This window comes from Rousettus aegyptiacus, unplaced genomic scaffold, assembly GCF_014176215.1.
Source record: "Rousettus aegyptiacus isolate mRouAeg1 unplaced genomic scaffold, mRouAeg1.p scaffold_m13_p_3, whole genome shotgun sequence".
NCBI lineage: Eukaryota > Metazoa > Chordata > Mammalia > Chiroptera > Pteropodidae > Rousettus > Rousettus aegyptiacus.
This window is the reverse complement of record NW_023416306.1, coordinates 3740299-3760364: the sequence shown is the minus strand read 5'-3', so window position 1 is coordinate 3760364 and position 20066 is coordinate 3740299. Positions and strand designations below refer to the sequence as shown.

Sequence of the window (20066 nt, the reverse complement as noted above, 5' to 3'; positions counted from 1 at the left end):
ACCGCAGGGTGTGCGAAGCTTTAGCCCAGGGCACGTGACACCGTAGCTTTTAAAGGTTTATAGCACAAATGCTACGGACAGTGATGGATGCGATAAAGCCTAAACTAATAGAAATGTCTCAGGCCCTGAAGACTCGCGGCCTTTCAAAGGAAGCAGCGGCCGCCTGTTCCCGTCCTTCCCTCGCCCGCAGCCCCGCCGCCCGCACCTGTTCTACAAGCGGGCAGAGAAGGCCCTCGGGTCCCGGGCCCACAGCGCCACGCATCCGCTGCAGTCCGCACGGACGCCGTCCCGCCCCAAGTTCGGCTTCAGAGGACGCCTAGGAAAGGGCGCGCGCCCAGACCGGCTGCTCCAGGCGCGGGCAGCTGGGGGACGGGAGAGGCCGACGGCTCTGGAAACGTCCGCCCGCGCAGAGGGAGCGGCGCGGGGGGAAATGTTTCTGGCAGGGCCGTTTGCTGCTCCCTCCTCCTCGAGTGCCCTGGTTGCTAATGAGCCAGTGTACACGGCAGATGGCAATGACATCATTAGCTTCCCAGAGCCAGCTCTCTCCTCCCAGCTGGGGGGCCACACCGCCAAGGCCATTACACACGCTGGGTGACACCCAGTGAGGAGCTGGGGCACACGTCACACCCTCGGTGGCTGCCCCCTTCCACGGCCCGCCCAGCTGGCTGTCAGGGCACCCCCGCCGTGTCTAACCGGCCAGGTCTCCCCTTCTCTGAGAGTGGGCCACCCTAGGCAGGGCCAACCAGACGCTCTCACTGGGGAATTTGGAATAGAAGTTCAATTTCGTAGAAGTTTTCCGCTGGATGCTTCACCTGAGGCCGGCGAGTGCCGGGGCGGCGGGGCTGATGCGGCCACATGCCCATCCAAAAGGGGACGGCAGGTCCGCCCGAGGACAAGGCAGAGCTGTGCTAGCGGAGTGGGGAGAGGGCAGCGCCAGAGAGGCGGGCGACGCGGAGCGGTTGGGGAGCTGGCCGAAGAAACAGTATCCAGCAGAACTCAACTTAGGAATTTGATGGCAAATTCACAGTTGGGAAATATTCAAACTACAAAAATCCAAAATTTCAGCTCTATCCCTGGGCCCCTGTAACTCTGTGTAGTAAAATGTCTGGTCCAAGAGGTATCCTCACGCCGCCTCGGATTCCAGGTCATTATGTGACTTTCTGTGGCTGCACCCGGGATCTCTGTGAGTGCCCCGCCCCCACCCACTTCCAGGGATGCTGAGGAAGCCCCTCTGGGGCTGCGGGAAGCTCTGCGTGCATCCGCACACCCGCCCCGCTTTACCTAGATGCTGCTGTGACGCCCGGACACTTCTCTGTGTCACCACCTGTTCAGGTCAGAAGGTCAACTGACTGCTGTCTACAAGAGGCCAGACACCTGGGCTCTGTGGGGGCCGGGCCCGAGATTTTATAGAGGCCATAAGGTGGGGGTCGGCTCGTCAGACTTTAAAAACGATCACCAGTATCGACAAAGGCTGCCGGAAGCGTCCGTGTACCTGCGGTCCTATCTTTTATGAACTTACGAGACCACTGGTTTGATTCTGGTCTAACGCTTAAATAAAACACGGCGCCACGCAGGCCCCAGAATGAGCCCCCCGACGAGAGCTCGACAAAAGCTTACTGTGTTTGTTTTTCTTCTCTGGTAGAGGCGGCGGTTTTTCTGAGTCGCCCGTTGATTCGGAGACAGTGAAATCACCCACGAATTCGACAGAGGCTGAAGGGGCCCCTTGCTGAAAGGGGGGGATAGCAGCGAAGGGCGTGAAGGGGACGGCGGGGGCCGGGGCCGGGCTCTGCAGGTCGCCCTCGGAGACGTTGTCGTACTGGGAAGGGTGCCGCTCGTAGGGCGCCCTGCAGCCAGAGCTGTCCGCCGTCTGGGAGGCTGCGCTCCGGCGCTTCTTCTCGGGGAGGGCGGGCGGTGTGTCCCTCTGCTGCCCTGGGGCCAGGGGCCCGTCTGGCTGGGGACAGCTGACAAGAGGCAACTGGAAAGGATGGCCGAGAAACGAAGACCCAGACTCCCCCAAGGACTCCGGCAACGGGCTAAGGTTACAGGCCACTTGCTGAGGTATCTGGTCTGCGTTCGAGAGGTCTTGCTGAAGGAATTCGTAGTCAGGGTCATAATGATCTGCACGCAGGACAGGAAAGACACGTGTGAGCCGCCAGACCCCGCAGAGAGGAGCCGCCCCTCCCCCTGCCTTTACCCGTCCCGTTCGTCGGAGCGACACCAGGCTCGTCTCCGGTCTCACCCAGACGGGCCCGAACCTTATTTTATATTCTTTATTCTTCTGCCTGCTTATAACGGTAAAAACAGATATGACTGTTCGCTATCCTATTCTTCGTACTTTCATGTATTTTTTGAATGTCTTAAAAGAAAATGCTTGACTGCTGTAGAAAATGTGGCAAACAAACCATGTTAAAAAATCACCCATAATCCCGTAACCTAACTACATCAGTTTACAATTTAATATATTTCCTTAAAAGCCTCCCCCCTCCCACAGGATTTTTTTTTTTAACTGAACTTAGAAGATGCTATATAAGTGGTCTAGGATTTTGTCCACCGATCAACAGATCACAAGTGATTTTTAATGGTTACATAGTATTCCACCAAATGGATGTATCATAATTTGTCTGATTTTCTACCACTGAGTATTAGACTACTTCCAGTTTATCACTCTGGCTAAGGATGCTGAGATTATGTCCATGGACAGAAAACCTGCTTTTTATCTGATTATGTTAAGATAAACTCACAGAAGTGAAATATTTAGCTCATGGGACACGAACCGCTTAACGCTCCCTAAGTTTCATGCCAGACTCCCCCCGGCCCACGCCGCGGGCGGTCCGCACTGGCCAGGGGTCCGCACGTGCTGCGCACCTGCTTTCACCCCGTCAGAAGCTGTCAGGGGCTCGCCCTTCATCTGTAGCTCTGAGCACAGATGGCTTTTAATTTTAGCAAAGGGAGTCAGATTACACACTGACAGACCGACCATAGTAACGGCTACCACTTGAGCGTCTCCCGGGTGGTTTTGCAGCCTGACTTCACCTAAGCTTTCAACCTCCTTGAGGCAGAGATGGGCATCTCCACTGCGCAGATGAGGAAACCGAGGCCCAGATTTTGAATGACTTGGCACAGGTCACAGAGCCAGTGAGTGGCGTCGCTGTCTGACGGCCACAGAAGCCACCAGAAACGCTGAGACAGCGGTGACAGAGGTGCTGGCCGCTCACCTAGGGTTTCACAGCTCGTGTTGCGGGAGCACTGCCCGCTGTCCCTGTCCAGGGAGGACAGCTGCTCGTCCGACCTGCTGAGCTTGCCGATGCTGCCGCAGGGGGACAGGCGGGGGGACTCTCCGCCGTACGAGTGGCTGCCTCCCGATAGTCGCCTCTGTGCGTAACAGTCCACGTCAAAATCCTCGTGTGGAAAAATGAAAAGAAGCCCCGGTCACTTCTGAGAAATGGTGGCAGAGACCGAGGGAGAGGGAACCGGCACATTTACTCTAGGAGGAAACACTGCCTGAGTCCTCGATGGGAGCGGGGGCGCCTCGTCCGTGACTTCTGGAAGGAAGCCGTTAGTTGGGGGGGGCCGGAGTGTGTGGTCGGGGAGGGCCTTGGGGCTGAGCTCAGGTGTCCTCAGGAGACGGCGCTGGGCTCCAGCCTCCCCACCGCTACCCCCACCCCCACGCGGGAACGTCCGCCTGGTCCGGCAGAGAGAGGGGAGACAGAGGAAACGTCGGCCTGTCCGAGGGAGAGCATCGTGACCAACGCGGCATGGAAGGAGTCAAGTCCCAAACCCAGAGCCTTTCCAGATGGGCTGCTCACCTGCCTGTTAATTCCCACAGGCAAACTGGAGCCGCTGGTGGCTCTACTCATGGGGGCCACGATGGCCACTCGGGTGGGAGATGGAGCCGACTGTCTTTTCTTCGGTGGCAATGCTGGCGGAGGACTGGAATAGAAGGAGAAATCCCGTCGCACCAAACAACTCAAATACAACTCGCTGGAGTGATATCAAGGCACAGAATTATTCATTATTCATTATTAGATACTTCACACCTACTTTTCACACCTGCAACTCCCATCCTGCTCCCCTTCTGCCAAAACAAACCTATCGATGCCAAAAAAACTAAAATCGGACAAGTCCTTTCTTTTCCTTCCATGATAAATTGGAGCAGTTTGCACTGGGCTGAGGCTGAAAGGCAAGCCGCTGGGAGTTCTGGGAGTGTGTGGCAGGGGAGGGCGCTGGGGCTGGCCCACGGCCTCTGAGTGCACCCCTCGCCCCGGAAGGCCAAACTTCCATGGCTTCCACCAAGCAAGCGACTGGGCTCCAAGTTCCTACCCTAATGGCACTGTCTACTTCTCAGCTCATGCTGCATCTGCCCATCGAATTACGTCACAGGGGAGAGTGCCAGAAAAACAGAAAATCACCTATTATCGACCACCCGAATGCCAGGGAGGGGGGGCTTGGGGGGCGCGGCCTCCTCATCGGCACTGTCCAGGGGCAGCTCGGCCGACGGCGACATGGCGGCTGTCTTGTTCAGGATCTCCACCTCGCGATCCGTCAGAGGGAGCTCGGACTGGCTGAGAATTGAAAAGAACTTGAGGTTACAGAAGGTCACAGAGCACAAGCAGGTCTGGAGAGGGTCAGAGGTGACCAGGGCAGGGGCACGACGGGGGCCGGGTGCAGAGCGGTGGACGCCGCACCCCGCGCTCCACGGTGGAGTGGGGTGTCAGGTCTGCTTTGGTCGCCAATGCACGGCAGGCACTTGGCCAAGTCCCGACCCTGCCTCTGCCTCTTAGTTTCCTTAGGCGCGACGGTCTAACGGCTCCCTAACACACTCCAACTTCTGTTTTATATTTGTCCCAGGTGCTCGTAGTAGGCAAAGCCAAAGGCTCTTCACCTAGTCCCAAAACCCAACCTTCGAAGTTCTTTCCGATCACGGAAGGAGGCTGGTCGGGCAGGCGCGTGCTCACGCCTCCTGAGGGGTCGCTGTGGACCCCGGGGCCAGGCACACGGCAAAGCGTGTGTGAGCTCTGCACACTGTAATGACAGCGGCGCTCGGCGGGACTTGCTGGGAGGGGAGCACGGGCCTCGCGCACCCTGGGCCGTGCGCTGCCCGCACTGGCTGCCGCCCGAGGGCAGAGCCGGTGAGTGCGGGGGCTGGACGGGGCAGTCGGCACTTACCCTTCGGGTTTGCAGGCTGGCGAGCTGGGCTTCACGGGGCTTGTGGGAGACGGACGCCCCTGCTTCTCAGTGGTGAGCCTGACCAGCTCCTACCCGAGAGAAGAGCGGTGAGGCATGTGCGAGCTCACGGCCGAGGCCGCCCCGTCGGTCGGCCGCCTGTCCTCCCCTGCCGGCCTGCTTTGGTGCCCGGAGGATTCCCACACGCCCTAAACCCAAGTATCATTTGACTTAGGTATTCTGCATGACTTCCCAAAATGTCCCTACCCTCCAACACCTTCATAGCACATCGAGAAGTTTCGAATGTGCAAAGATACTTCCTCTTGGAAGGGGGAAGTGACAAACCCCACTGTCTCAAAATGACTAAGTTCACACAAATGAAGTTCCCGGTAGGACAGACCACGGCTGGGCGTGGGGGCCCCTGCCCTTCAGCTCTCTGAGGCCGTCAGACAGCGTGCAGGACACTGCCCACCAGTGACCACTAATGACCGCTGGCTCCGGTGAGCTGGTTGTGGTGTGGCGGCGGCTGGGACCGAGATGACTGGCTGGGCTCTCTGTCGACGAACAGAAAGTTAACTAAGGGCATGTTCCCAGCAGACATGACTTAAGAAACGTTTCTAAAATAGAAGAGGAGGAGGAGGAGGAAATGATACCAGGGCTACTTGTTTTTCCAATTAGAATGTGTTTCCCCCAGTTTGATGAGTTCTGATAAACGCACGTACCCCGAGAAGCACCATTCAAAAATACGGGGCACTCCCGCCACTGTCTCCTCAACCTGTCGCGCCCCGGCCTCTCTGTAGCTTGTATTTCTCAGCTCACTTCCATCTAGAACTTGAAATAAGGAGAACCGTACAGCATGTACTTTTTTGTGGCCATCTTCTTTTCCTAAACAGCTTTATGGGCACGTGATTCGCATGCCATAAAGTCCGGCCATGCAGGGTGTGCAATTCAGTGGCTTTCGGTCCACTGCAGAGCTGTGCAACCATCACCACTGCTGATTTTAGGACTTTTCGTCACTCCCAAAGACTGTACGCATTACTGGTCCCTCGTCACCTCCTGTGGCCCTCCCAGGCCAGGCAGCCACTAACGAGCCTGCTCTCCTCTTGCTCGGGGGAACACCCACATTTCCGCGTGCGTGGACAGTTGGTTCCTTCTCATTGCCGCGTTGTATTCCAGTGTGTGGATAAACTCGCGACTTCTTTACCCGTTTCTCCTGATGACGGCCACCTCGGTAAGAGCTACTGCACTGCAGGATCTGTTAGGCTGTCGGCGCTAATGTCTATGTAGAAAGTTACAGGGGCGGTGGCAACGGACGCAAGCGGGTAAGGCAGCGGCACGTCCCAAAATCGGAAGGCGAAGCCTCTCCGAACTCAAAACAGCACACGCAGGAACCACCACTTCCGTGATGAGGCAGAAAGTTAGCATCCTTCCTAGCGCAAGAGCTCTTTCAAAAACAGAAAAACTGGAAAAAAGATGAACGCACCGAAAGAAAGAACAGAGTGCAGACAGCCGCGGTACAAGATCGTGAGCCTCCAGCCTCGGCGGTCATGAAACGGAAGCGCCCGGGCGTGCCGGTGGGAGCGCCGCTTGGCGGCCTTGCCAGAGACGACTGGGCATGTGCCTGCATGAGCTGGTGCGTGTCGAAAGCCTTGAGTGTCTCCATCCTTTTTATAATAATTTAGCCCAAGGAAAACATCACGGATGTGTGTAAAAATTAAGGATGGTGATCGCAGCATCATATGTAACAGATAAAATTAGATGACTCCATATTCCATAATTAAATATTTAATACTAGGTTCTGATACAAAAATTATGACAGAACCAAACAAAGGACCATTATAGCGCCATTAAAAGCCAACTTGCAACAAGAACAGCAACAAGAACATAGACGACATGGAAAGACAACGAGATACAATGTTACGTGGAAAAACAGCCCCGAGGTACCCGATGTACGATGTACGCACAGTATGTTTCGGAAACAAAACCAAACCAAGAATACATATACAGAAAAAAAACACGTGGCTATGAAACACTCCTTATTTTGTTTTTGTTCCTCTGCTTTTTCTAAACTTTCTACAATGAATATCTATTACTTCTGAAATACTAATTTAAAAAATCAATGAGGCAAGGCATACTCCATGTGACCAGAACCAGTGTCACCCGACTCTTAACCGCTGACGTCTGTCTGCTCTCAGAGAAACGTGGAGAATTAGGAGCTCTGAGGATCACGTACTAGGAGGAGTAAGGTTAGTACTTTCCTCTTACCACGATTTAGACGTTAACTAACATCTCACCACTGTGGAGGGAACAGCTACCTAGGCGGTGATCGCAGACAGCGTGGAGACGAGCAACGGTGAGAGGTGCGAGGGCTGCGCCCCCCGCGGGGTGGAGGCGCCCGTCCTGCCAGCGTGTCGCCCCTGAGACCACAGCACGGGGCGTGGGAGGGCGAGGCCCGGGTGCCTCGGGAACCCCCGCATTCACGTTCGCTTTCCTTTATAAACAGGGCCAAAGGAACAGCACGAAGTCTGCATACTTGCATCCCTGACGTAGGAAAAAATTCCACTAATTCTTCCCTGATTCATAAGCAGTCATAACCAGAATGTCATCATTCTGCAGAGGCAGCCGGGTGAACTCCACTAACGAACGAAGGCCGAAGCGTCGTGGAATGACAGGCGCGTGTGCAAGCACGCGGCCGGATTCCAAGACGCCACGGCGATCGTCGAGGTGGCAGCGACGCTCCCGCCACCAGTTCACTGGCCTGGGCTGGACGCGAGCGGAAGGGGGGCAGCTTTTCGCATTTATCCCCGCCAAGCTCGCGGCCCCAGGAGACCAGCCAGGAGGTCTGTGGTCTGGACGTGCCTTCGCCATTGTGGACGGAAGCCTTAGCACGTGCACGTGTCCGGCTGCCATTCCAACACCCGAACCGCCTCGGCAGCTGCCCGGCTCCTCCCACGGAAGGCAGGGTCCCCGAGAGGGACGTCAGGCGCTCCGACCCTCTCGAGGCACAGGTTAGGAAAGACCGAGAAGGCCAGCCCCAGACTATGTGTCTGTAAACTACACAACTGCCGGTTCACCGCAAAGCGCTTTCCAAAGGCCAAAAGGTATTTGGAAAATTATCTTTCTAAATATATAGCACATTATCTCCACGTTCGTTTTACTGCTACTGAAAATGATCACAGGGATTCTTCCATCTTAAATGAGCTTCTACACATCCAAGGCCAGCTCTGGAGCCCATGTGAGAGACAAACAGCCCCACCCATTCCTGGCTTCTCCTTGGCACTAACACAAAGCCCCAGCCTGGCAGAGGGGACGTGGGTACACGAGACTCCCTGCCACGCTGCCCCCCTCACACAGGGCCTCACGGCCGCCGCCGCCTCACGGCTGGCGTCCTCTGGGCTCGCACAGAGAGAAGCGCACTTTAATCGAAAAATGCGCCGTTCTGCTCCTGTTCACGTCCCCTCATGGCCTATCCTCTGTCCCCCCCAGGCCTGTGAATCTCCTGGGTCAGGGGCCAGAGCCCAGGGAGAGGTGTGCTTACGGCCACGACGCAACCTCCGTGCCGGTCAGCTGTCCTAGGCCCAGCCGTCCACTCGGGACACGGACGTAGGCCAGTGGGGAGCCTCCTGTAGCTGGAGTGGCATAACAAAACCACAGGGGCGGCCTGCCCCAGTGCGACGCTTTTACGTGACAAAAAGGGCCCTTCCCTGCCCACGTCCAGAGTGGGTGAGAGGCAGCCCGAGAACAGAGGAAAGGCCTTCTTTCTCCTGCACAGTCAAGGAGAGGCAGGGAGCTAAGCAGGCGAGGGCAGAAGTGGACGGAGGTGCTGGGCGACTCCTGGAGGTTGACGCTCAGTCCCACGGCCGCCAGGCGGCATCAGGTGCAGCCCCACAAGCGGGACACCGAAGAGACTCGCAGGGAAGTGGTCCTGGGCTCGGTCTGTATGGGGGGAGGGGCGCAACTTAAAAACTGGGCACCTTTGCGTCCAAAATGATAAAAGCACGTAGCTGGGGCAAAATGTCACAACTCAAACAGAAACTGCTGGAAGCCGTCACCTGAGAAGGGCCCTAAAGAAGCTTAAAGATGGCCGACAGACCTCCTCTTGGCCTCGGTAACTAAGCGCATGTGGGCTGCCGCTCCGCGCCCGCCTGGGTGGGGGTGCGCCCCGACACCCTGGTGCCCTCCCAATGGACGGCAGTGAATGTTTGGTGTAGTCGTCACGTTAGCAGGTTTACTAAAAAACAAAAATACTTAAGTGAACTGCTCAGAAAATAGGTTGGGGAGGGGTAATTAGAGGAAAGAGAGAAATCCCACTTTAAACTACCCTACTGTTTTAACGACCCTGAATGTGTGAAACTGAAACAGAAGTGTGACTCGCGAAAGCGTGTCTTGCACACGGCTCCTGGAGGAAGACTTCCACTACAGCGAACCAGCCGTCTCTTCCCCTCCTTCCTCCCTTCCTTATCTCCGCCTCCTTTCTAAACAGTGGGACCCTGAACCCACCGCAGATGGTAATCGCTCAAGGGCACGATGACTAAGATGAACCTAACCATGAATCCCACACAGGACCATGCGGCATAAGTGCGAAACCTGAAAGTCAAAAACAACTCCAAAACGCCTTTAATAATTTTTAACAATCACACTGATGGAAGTCGCTGGAGCCGTTATTCTGAGACCACCGTGTACTGTTGTGGGAAAAAGCAAATGAGCAATTATGTCAATACTATTGAAAACCGGGATTTTTTCGGTGTGGGAGGAAGAAAATTAAGATATAAATTGGAAGAGTGTAAGTGAAAACCCGGTGGTCCTGAATGTGAACGGGAAGAACTACCATAAACTCAAGATGTGCTTTGTTTTAAAGAAACGCAACATGCGACCACTCAGCAGCATCGAGGACCCTTACGGCCTAGGAGTGTGGTCTCTAAACACCACTTTCCAAGAAAAGGAACCAGCTCTCCTTAAAGGAATGGCTGATTCCAGTTCTGTGGTAAGTGTATGAGACGACTTAACAGCTCAACAATAAAAAGACAGGTGACCCAATTAAAAAATGGGCAAAGGGTTGCATAGATATTTCTCCAAAGATATAAAATGGCCACCAGGCACCCGGAAAGATGCTCGACGTCATTAGCCATTAGAGAAATGCAAATCAGAACCACAGCGAGGGAGCACCTCACACCCACTAGGACGCCTGATCGAAACGACCGATGCCGACGGGGGCTGGCGAGGCTGCGGGGGGACTGGCTCCCCGTGCTCTGCCCGGGAGTCTGGCAGTCTGTCACGAGGGCCACCACGGAGCCACTCTGTGACCCAGCGACCGCGTTCCCAGGTGTACACCCAAGAGAAATAAAAACACGTCCACACACAGCCGGACACGGATGTTCACGGCAGCATTATTCACAACTGCCGAAAGGCGGAAGCCGCTCAAATGCCCAGACGTCCGTGACTGACTAACGCATGGCGTGTCCCCGCGGGGGGACGCTGTTCGGCAGGGAAGGAGGAACGAAGGACTGAAACGTGCTGCGGCGAGGACGAACTTAGAGAGACGGAGCTAAGTGGCAGAGGCCAGTCCCCGGAGGCCACAGAGCGCATGACTCCATTTACGTGAAAGGTCCAGAACAGGTGAATCCTCGGAGTGAGCGGTGGTCGCTGGGGGTGGGGGGCGGGGCTGCGGACAAACGAGCACGGGCGGGTGTCAAGGGTACGGGGCTACTTTCCCAGGTGACGGAACGTGGGAACGGCCGCACACCTCCGCGCGTTCTGAATCATTACGCGGCACATCTGAAGAGGGTGAGCCGCACAGCATAGGAAGTATGTCTCGATAAAGCCGTTGCCTACACAAGCAAACAGATCCATAACAAAGCGAGCACAAGATGAACCTGGGGAAAAGTGAGACGACAACCGAAGGCTTCTAGGGCAGGTCGAAATGAACGCAGGAGACGGCCTGAGGAAGCCAAAGCCTTGGCTGGTCAAAAACGGGGCCTGGGTGCTACCAAGGGTATCTGCAATGCCCAGAACACATCGAGTATATTTAAATTCATGAGGTCAAAATATTCCAAAAACCTCAAATCCTTGGTCATGTTAGTGGATGCTAGCAGACACTCACTATTTTGATCCTGATAACTAACAGGGTGAATCAAGCATTGCACCTGCCTTTGCTCTGAGGAGGAGAACTCAGGATAACCATAAATGGGAAGTCTCTCTTTTAGACGTATTCCAGTTAGTAATGATGAAAGAATGGCAGAAAGAATGAGAACGTCATCATTTTGCAACCGCTAATGAATTAGCGGGTCGCCTCTTCTAATAACCGCCAATCCACGAATGTCAGAAGGGAAGGGGCCTCCGGATGGGGGCACAGGGCATTGCTTGGAAGCACTCCTCTAAACATGAAACCCTGAGTCTGACTCAGCCTCTGGTTCTACAGGAAATTCAAGGGACAGAGGAACATGTTAAGTCGCACCACACAGATGTCGGCAGTGAAATCCAGAATGTGGGAGACTTTTAGGAGCAATAACACTTACTAAAAAAACAAGTAAGTTGCAAGGAGTAAAATACAGAGCAGCAGAAACCTGATGCTGCATATTAACAATCGCAGTGTATGGATTTCCTTTGGATCCTGAATTGAAAACTGTATAAAGGCAGCAGCCTACACCCTGCAGGCCTGATCTAGCCCAGGGCTCGCTAACACCCACCAGGTAAGAATGCTTTGTTAAAGAAAATTCAATTTAAGAAACCAAACAAAGAATATGCAACAGAGACCCTGGGTAGCTCGAGAAGCCGAAAATGTTTGCTATCTGGCCCTTTACAGGAAAGGTCTGCCGTGTTCCAGAGCCACGGACTAAGTCATTAACCAAGAGGGGCCGTGAGGTCTGGGATGTGCGTCTAGGTGGGGGTGTTGACAAAACCAGACAGGCCACGAGTGGACGACTGTGCGGGCCCCGGGACGGGCTTCATTACACTGTTCTCTTCTTGGCAAATGTTTGAAATTTTTCATGCAAAAATTTAAAAACAGGCTGAATGATGAATAAAAAGAGATGGCTTGTTGGAAATGTCAGTGTGGCGGACGGCTGGTTGCCCCACGAGGTCTGTTTTTCTTCATGAAAAGAAGTTTAGCTGTGCACGTGTCCGAGTTCTGGCCAACAGAACCCCAGTGGCCGTCTTGTGAGGCCTGTAAGAAAGCATCCTTAGACGGAGAAGGCGTTGCTTCCTACTCTCTCTTTCTCCTTGCTGGCTAAAATGCAGTCATGACGGATGGGGGCTGAGCAGCCGCTCTGGCCCATGAGGTAGCGTCCTTGTGCTCAGGACGGCAGCAAAGCAAGGGGAGAAGGCCACGCCGTGACCCTTCTGTAAAAATGCCATGCTAGCCTTGACAGCCTATCTCTGGGCTTCTTACACCTGAATGAGAAATAAAGTTCCCTGTTTTAAGAGCCAGTTAAGCCTGATTCTAACTGATAGAGTCAGGAAAACATTTCTTCCCAGATGCTCCTGTTGTGTAGAGTGAATCCTGGGTGGGGACAGAACTGCAGGGATTCCAGCTTCACCCGAGGCTGCCAAGGTGAGGCTTTTCTTTTTCTCTTTTAATTAAAAAAAAAAAATGTGCATGGGGGACACAGGGGTTGGAGGTCAGGGAAAGAGGCTCTAGGCCAGAAGATGGAAACCTCTAGAAGGTCTGTGAAGACGGCAGAGCAGAGTCTGGGGAGATGAGTATGAAGCTGTACGTCTGACTGAGATCAGAGGAAAAGCTGAAATTTAAATTGCAGAGCCAGGAAGAGCTGGGGTGCTGGTTTCGAAAGGACACACTGGGGCGGGCATCTGTGTGACTCTGAGGAGCTTGGTCCTCCAAGAGCCAGGCCCCAGGCTGCGGTGGTTCCTACAGAAATGGGAAAGTGAGGGCCTTGAAATTCCTTCCTTGGAGAGTCACTGTGATCCCTGGGCTTTGGGCTGCCGCGCTCAAGCACCTGGGGTGGACATAACAGAGGTTTATTTTTTACCTGAGATTTGTCAAATGACATGGAAAAGAGCCACGATCACTGTCAAGTTGGTAAACGTGAGCTGTTCCAGAAACTACCATCACTACAGTTAACAGCACGTACGCCCCATTTCCTGGGCACTGAGCATTTACCAGGTACTTTATATATATTATCTTACTTAATCTTTCTTCAAATTTTCAGGGTATGTATTAAAAACCTACTTGAAACTCAGAGAAATAACTTGCTCAAGGTTACAGAGCTAACAAATGACATTTATATGGAGGTTTAAATAATAAATGGTACTACCCATTCAGGGACAAAAACAAAGCAACTGTTTTTAAAGCACTTCAACCCTTCAAAAAACATTCCATTCAACAACTGAATGAGTTACTTGAAAACGGTGAGTCAGTTTCAAGGAACGTGCCAACATCTCTCCTCCAAGTGGGCGACGACATCCTCCTGAACCCACCTCCTTTCTGCACAGCCCTGCCCCTCCCCGCCGACTGAGGCTGTCGCCTCACTAGGACCTGGGCTTATAAGGTGTCCTAGGCCTGAAGGGGACACAAGAGGCTGGCGGCCAGCTGGCGTAGAGGTGGGAGAGCGCGAATCTCGCAGGCGGCCCAAGACTCCCCCCTCCCTGGGAGGCAGTGCGGGGTGAGGCTGCGTGCGCAGGGCCTGGGCTCCGGCGGGCCTGGGTGTGACTCTCCACCTTGCCACAGACTACCGGGCTGCCTGGGCCTCGGTTTCCCACCTGTGAAGGGGCCAGCGTGCCTACCTTGGGGCCACATGCGCACCGAGGGGCAATAAACATTAGCTATGCCACTGTCAGACCCCAGCAACGAATGCCAACGCTGTATGCTTGACTGTCCCTGTGCCCTGACTGGCTCCAACCGTGACAAGCTTCCAGTTCCACAGGCTCGTCCTTCAGGCTTCAGCTTGTCTGCGTCCTCCTCGGGGAAGCGACTCTGACCCTCCTGGAGAAGGAAGGTCACCTGTGCCATTTTTCCGTCATAGCACTAGTCCTAGTTATAGTCAGAACTGCAAGTTTTCATCTGCTGTCCTTCCCCCTTTGGACTGTAGGCTCCGTCAGGTCAGGGACGGCGAGTTTTGCTTATCACTATGTTCCCGATTCCATCGTGATGCCTGGCACACAGGAGGTTCTTGGCGAATGCTTCTCGGATAAATGAAACAAAACTAAATTTATAGCACCTCACCCAGAGAATCTTCGTTCTGGCTACATATTTGTAAAGCAATTGTGAAAACATTATTTGCCTTTTGGACACTAAAAGGTTCATAATCTATAGTTGCCAGCCCTCCCTCTCATCCTGGTCTATGTGAAAATCTGAGAAGTTTTCTTTCAGCCAATACAGTGGAGCTTTCATAAATGAAAATCTACTGGGGAATGGCACACAGCTCTATGTATCGACATTCTCTCTCTTCTATTTTGGACATTGTCACTTGTTTTGAACATCTCGTCATAATCAATTTGGTGGAAGGAAATCTTAACAATGTCAAAGATTATGGTCTTCTGTAACAGCATTTCCAGAAGCCTGGACAGGAAGAGCAAGGGGCGGGTGAGCCAGAGCCGCGCACACCGCTGCCGAGGCGCGGCCCAGGGCATGTCTCACTCTGCCCTGCTGACTCCGAGAGCCGCTGGGGTGATGCATGTGCCTGAATGAACTCCGCAGTCTGGAATGTGACGCAGGCTGGATGGGACAGCCACCCCGCGCTACACCCGTCCGTCTCGCTAGCCAGGACAGATAACGTACGACGTAAGGACTTTTGGAAATGAAGAGAACCTGGGAACTGTCAGAAGAGATTTTGATGTCACCTAGTCAAGCTTCCTGCTGAATGAACTCAGGAAAGTCCCCAGCGGACACAGTGGCCCTGCGTGGTGCTGAGGCTGGGAGCCGCCCGCTTCTCCAGCCAGCACAGTTCCTTCTAGAGCAACTCGTCATGTTAAGCGACGCTTTCTTCGCCCTCCCTCTGAGACTTTTACCCTGAGGGGTCCTCGCTCTACTCTCCAGAGCTCCTGGGGAACATCAGTCCAAGGAGGCAGCTTTAAGGGCTGGACAGCGTGGTTGACTGAAGAAGAAATTAGTTTTGACCTAGAGTAAGCACCTCAGCTAGAATTTAGGATTAAAGGTCTAGAAAGGAGGAGGACATCTTCCCGGGCCGGGAGAGCTGTTCGGGCACGTGATTAAGACCGAACAGCAGGGTGAGTGTGCAAGGTGGGACGTAACAGTCGACCCTCCTCCGACACCAGGACATACGGTGCCATCATTCTACCTGGTTTGCAGGTGCGTTAACCAAGGTACAGAGCACTCGAGTAAATCACTCAAGTTCACGGACTAGTAAGTGGTACACCTGGGATTCGAACCTAGCCGGGGCCCTCTTTCCGCTACATTCGCGGCCTCCCATGACGGCAGGGTCTCCGCCTTCCCACTGCTCGCAGCCCGGGCCTGACCTTGGGGCCATCGCCGGCCCCGGCCCCTGCACCCTGCCTCGCCCCTCGCCCACCGCGGCTTCTGCTGCCAGCAAGTCCAGGCCCTCCGCGGCACTGCGCCCCCTCAGCCCGGCTTCACATTTCCTATCGCGCCGTTTCTGACTTCCCCGGGAAGTGCGATCACGGACCACACCAGAGACTTCGAATACAGCCTCTTCCCTTTCTCATCGCAACTCGACTTTTCTGCCGGGGATCTCGGCAGTTTCGAGAACGTGCAGAGGTGGCAGGGGACGTGCTGTGCGCTTCGCTCAGAACCAGCGCAGAGACAGTTTCCGCTGTGCCCTGCCCGGCTGGCAGTATGCGCGGCCCACACGCTACTGCGGAGACCTGCTGAGCATTTACTCCAGCGCGTGGTGAAGGCTCCGGAGGCCGGCACTGCTGCGGGGCCGTCGGCACCAGAGGGAGAGAAACAGCCACAGGACAGAGCGTAGGCCAACCCCGGGGACGCCAACGACGCTCATTCTGACGCGCCAAGTTCAGGAACGCGTCTGTGCGCATGTGGCCAACGCCCAGCAGGGGGCTGTGCGGGGCCCCTGCCAAGGACGGCCTGGGGCCTGCGCCCATACCTTCACGCCGTCCAGCACGGCCTTGATGACGCCCTTCACAGTCGTCACCATCTCTTTATCTTCCGAGTTCACACCTTCCAGCATCACCTGGTCGGACCAACGAATGAGGTTGGCGAGACTCTGGTACACTCGGCTGTAGCAGGACGAGAGGGCTGAGCTGGAGGGGAGAGAGGGGTTTTAAGAAGAGCATTAGCAACCTAAAGCTTGACCGTCACGTGAAGACACCCGCTCGGCACAGAACCAGTGTCTCGGCGACCAGGGCGTGTTTCTCGATCTCTCGTTCTGTGATACCCACCCACACCTCCTTTTGATAAACGAACCCATCTCTACACACCCAGTGAAAATGTGCAGAGCATTATATTCTACTGTTACATATACATTTATATGTTCTTTCCCAATAACAAAAATTCTGTCATGATAGTTAATATGCTTTTCAACTCTTATATCCTCCACCAGGCTCGGATAACGTCTCTCAAGGAGCGCGCGCATTCCCCTCCCCCAGCTGCTAATCACCTGACCGGGACACACTTGTCACGTACTTCTTGATTGGAATTAGACTAAAATTCATGTCCGACATGTCACAAGGAGCCAACAGGACTGTGGAACTTGAGCAGGCGGGACCCTTCACAGGACCAGCCTTTAAACATGAGCTCAGACAGACCTGCAATTTCCAGAATTCCTCCAGCACGGCTCAGCGGCCAGAGGGCTGTGCTAAGGAAGGGAGTTTCAGGAATGGCAAATCCGAGGCGCGGAGACCTGGGGTGGGGACCGCCACGCCGTGAGGCCCACACACACGGAGCAGAAGCCTGGGCACTTCTGGTGCCTCAACGATTGCGGAGTGGAGGCCGCAATGAAGAATTTTTATAACTTCCACATACTTTTAGATAATTAAAGACAATTTTCTGTAAGAATTATGAAAAGGATTGTTTTCCACTTTAAACATTATATATTACAAGGGAAGAGCAAAAATACAGAAAATGTGTTGGCTGCCTCTTCAACCCCAAAAATTAAAAAAAAAAAAAAAAAAAAGGCAGACATTTTTGCGCCAAAGATAGAACTTGAGAAAAATACATACAATATCATAAGATGTGGTTAAGACACGTTCCAAACACAAAGCCATTTAAAGCAAACCCCCGAAAGGAACAGTGCCCTAAGGCGACGCTCTTCGCAAGCTGGGATGGGGGGGACCCACTCCCCGGGGGCTGTGAAACTCCACCCAGCTGTCACTTCACTCTGCAGGTTCCAGGGGAACAGAAGAGGAGGCGGACATGCGCAGACTCCTGGAGCCCTGATGGGGCCTGGGCCACAGGTGACACCTTCGTGAGGGAGAGGCACTTCCGGCAACTCTGCTGGCCAGGTGAGGCGACTTTAAACGGAGAGCGCCCCCTTCCGCCGCCGTGCCCTGGGCCCCCCACCGAAGCACTAGCCCGGTAAACCGGTAAACCATGCTGGCAAAGGGTCTACGTCCAAGCAAGCATGGACCCTGCTCTCGACAGCCTGGGGGCGCTCCGCCGTGCAGGGGCCCCCCACTCACTGCCTGCCCTGAATAGCCGGCTGCTCGTTCCAAGGCCAGTCCGCCACAGTCCCAGGGACTAGGGAAGGGTGGCAAAGCCTGCCTGCTGGGACCCAGCCCGCAGGAAAGGCTCTGGGCAGAGGGCAGGCGAACTCCTCAGCTTACAAACTGCGCTGGGAGGCATGAGCTGATGGAAAGAATCTAAACGGACTCATCTGAGGCAGATTTAGGTCATCTCAGGGAGATTAATAAAAATGCTGATTCTTTGGAAGAATTTCGGGAGGAAAGTCCCTTAAATGGTGTTAGCCAAAGGCTTTGAAATTAATTATAAAACCTCCCCAGAGACAAACAATACCCTGATCGATTCTTCCGGTGCTGCACGTCTGGAAAGCGACTTCCCAGCAGGGCGGCTGGCTACCGCCCCCGGAAGCAACAACCCTGGCCGCGACACGCTGTCAGCACTACGGGCTCACGACGCACCTGAGGTGGCTCTGTCCTGGACTCGGCAACGCGGGGGGTGAAGCGGCCCACCCTCGTTCCCCTCTGCGCCCCCCCACGCGCCCCAGAGGGGCCCGCTCCTGCTCACATGACCGCTGCACCTCCTGCCTCCTGCACACCTTCGCTCTTCTCTGTCCCCAGTCCCCACTGCCGACCCAGCTCCTACCCTTCCTCCAGGTCCGGGTCCCGCACCCCGTCCCCCTGAAGTCTGCGCGGCCCCCGGCAGCGGAGCCTCCACGGGGCGCCGTGGGATGAGCGGTTTGTCGCAGGTGAAGGAGTCGATTCTTTCAACTGGACTTGCACTCTTCCACGGTGGGGACCCGCACGTGAGGAGAGGGACATGAGAGCATTTCACACGAGCCATCCACACACCCGACCGCAGCACCCTGCCAGGCACGTTCCCCCGAAGAACGGCATGGAACCCTACGCGCTGCGCCCCGGGCCGACCATCAGAAAGACATCCTGCGTGTCTCACGGCCTCGAGACGGCACATGGAGCACTGGACAGGGCCTCGGTTCCTCAGAAGCCCCGTCTATGTGACGATGGCATGGCGTGGGACCGTGAGGGCAGTCGCAGGGCCAGGCCACACCGACATTTTGTCCTCCCCACCACCTAGCCTCAGCGAGCTTCCAGCCACAGGCCACAGGCCACAGGGGTCAGCAGTCGCTCCGGCGTGGAAGCCCCAGGGGAGAGAGCTGCTTGGGAACAGAGACCCTAGCCGCGTGGGGCTCCACAAACGCTGAACCGTCCCCAGGAACTGGAACAGAGGCGTGTTTGTCCTGAACGGGTAGCAGGGAAGAACGAAGCCGGTGGGCATCTCGGCCCCTCAAGGAAAAGCTCCCGCCAGGCTGTCACCTCAGGTCACGTTTAATGCTGCTTTTCTCTGCACTTCGCCATCGACATGGGGGAGGGGGAGGGGGAAGGGGAGGGGGAGGGGGGGCCGGCTCACCTTCACAAGGGAAACACATCACCCAACGGGAACTTCCGGTTGGTCCCACCCCTAGTGCCCGGCTTCCCGGGAATCCGGTGCTGCCTGAGGCCCCGGCTGGGCCCAGTTTAGGGTTTCGCTAACCCAAGCTTCAAAGGGCTTCTCCTCTACCTCTTCTGCCCTCGTCACCTAAGCATCGAGGTCTCCGGTGGGCTGGACGTTGGCAGGACTAAATGCCATGATAAAGTATGGTCAACACGGGGCACGAGGAGAAGCAATCCCTGTGATGACCGCCGGTGAGCCAGTGCACAGGGGGGACCACACACTCACCCCGGGGCTACGTCCCCAGCGGCAGGGGCGAGCTTCCCCAGTGCTGAGGTCTCCTAGGTAACAGCTCAGCCTCGGAGGAGCAGCGGGTGACACCGTGGGGGCTGGGGAGGGGCTGCTTTCCCTTCCCACACCTGCCACTGTCCCTAGAAGCCTGAGCCAGGTGTCCCCAAACCCAGACCCTGTGGGCTGCCACCGCTCGCACGCAGCGCAGGACTTCCGAGCAACTCACCTGTGCTGACCCCGAGGGTCGTTCTGCACCAGCGGCAAGATGGCCTCCAGCACCTTGCTGGCTGACCCGGGGAGCATCTCCAGCACCTTCTTATCGATAGCCATTTTGTCCACAATGGTTTTAAAGTAGCGCAAGGCGCTGACGACTTCCTTCTCCTTCTCCTCCAGCCGGCTCAGGCTCTGAAAGGAGACGCATGTGTGAGGGAGGAGAGCAAGCGAGGGAGCCGGAGAGAAGGCAGTAGGAGAAAGCCTCTGCGCTAAGAGAACGAGGCAAGTGGGAAAGGCTCTCGCCGCAGAAGCCACGCCAAAGTGTTGCTCTAAGGACCACAATCAGGACAGAGGCCAGACTTGAAGGGAGAAGAAGGGGCCT

The 20066-nt window shown here is 55.3% G+C and overlaps 1 protein-coding gene across 10 annotated transcripts in view; it reads right to left on the bottom strand.

Annotated features, from left to right (window-relative positions):
• The window catches only part of RAPGEF1 (Rap guanine nucleotide exchange factor 1), a 122245-nt gene that overhangs the window by 34749 nt on the left and 67430 nt on the right, over positions 1 to 20066 (bottom strand). For all 10 annotated transcript variants that reach the window (XM_036218076.1, XM_016133867.2, XM_036218081.1 and 7 more), the window contains 7 exons: positions 19698 to 19876; positions 16200 to 16356; positions 5167 to 5255; positions 4410 to 4562; positions 3807 to 3930; positions 3216 to 3399; positions 1618 to 2118 (listed from right to left, as the gene is read on the bottom strand). In XM_036218076.1, the coding sequence (XP_036073969.1) occupies positions 1618 to 2118; positions 3216 to 3399; positions 3807 to 3930; positions 4410 to 4562; positions 5167 to 5255; positions 16200 to 16356; positions 19698 to 19876 (1387 nt within the window). The remainder of the gene's footprint in view (positions 1 to 1617; positions 2119 to 3215; positions 3400 to 3806; positions 3931 to 4409; positions 4563 to 5166; positions 5256 to 16199; positions 16357 to 19697; positions 19877 to 20066) is intronic.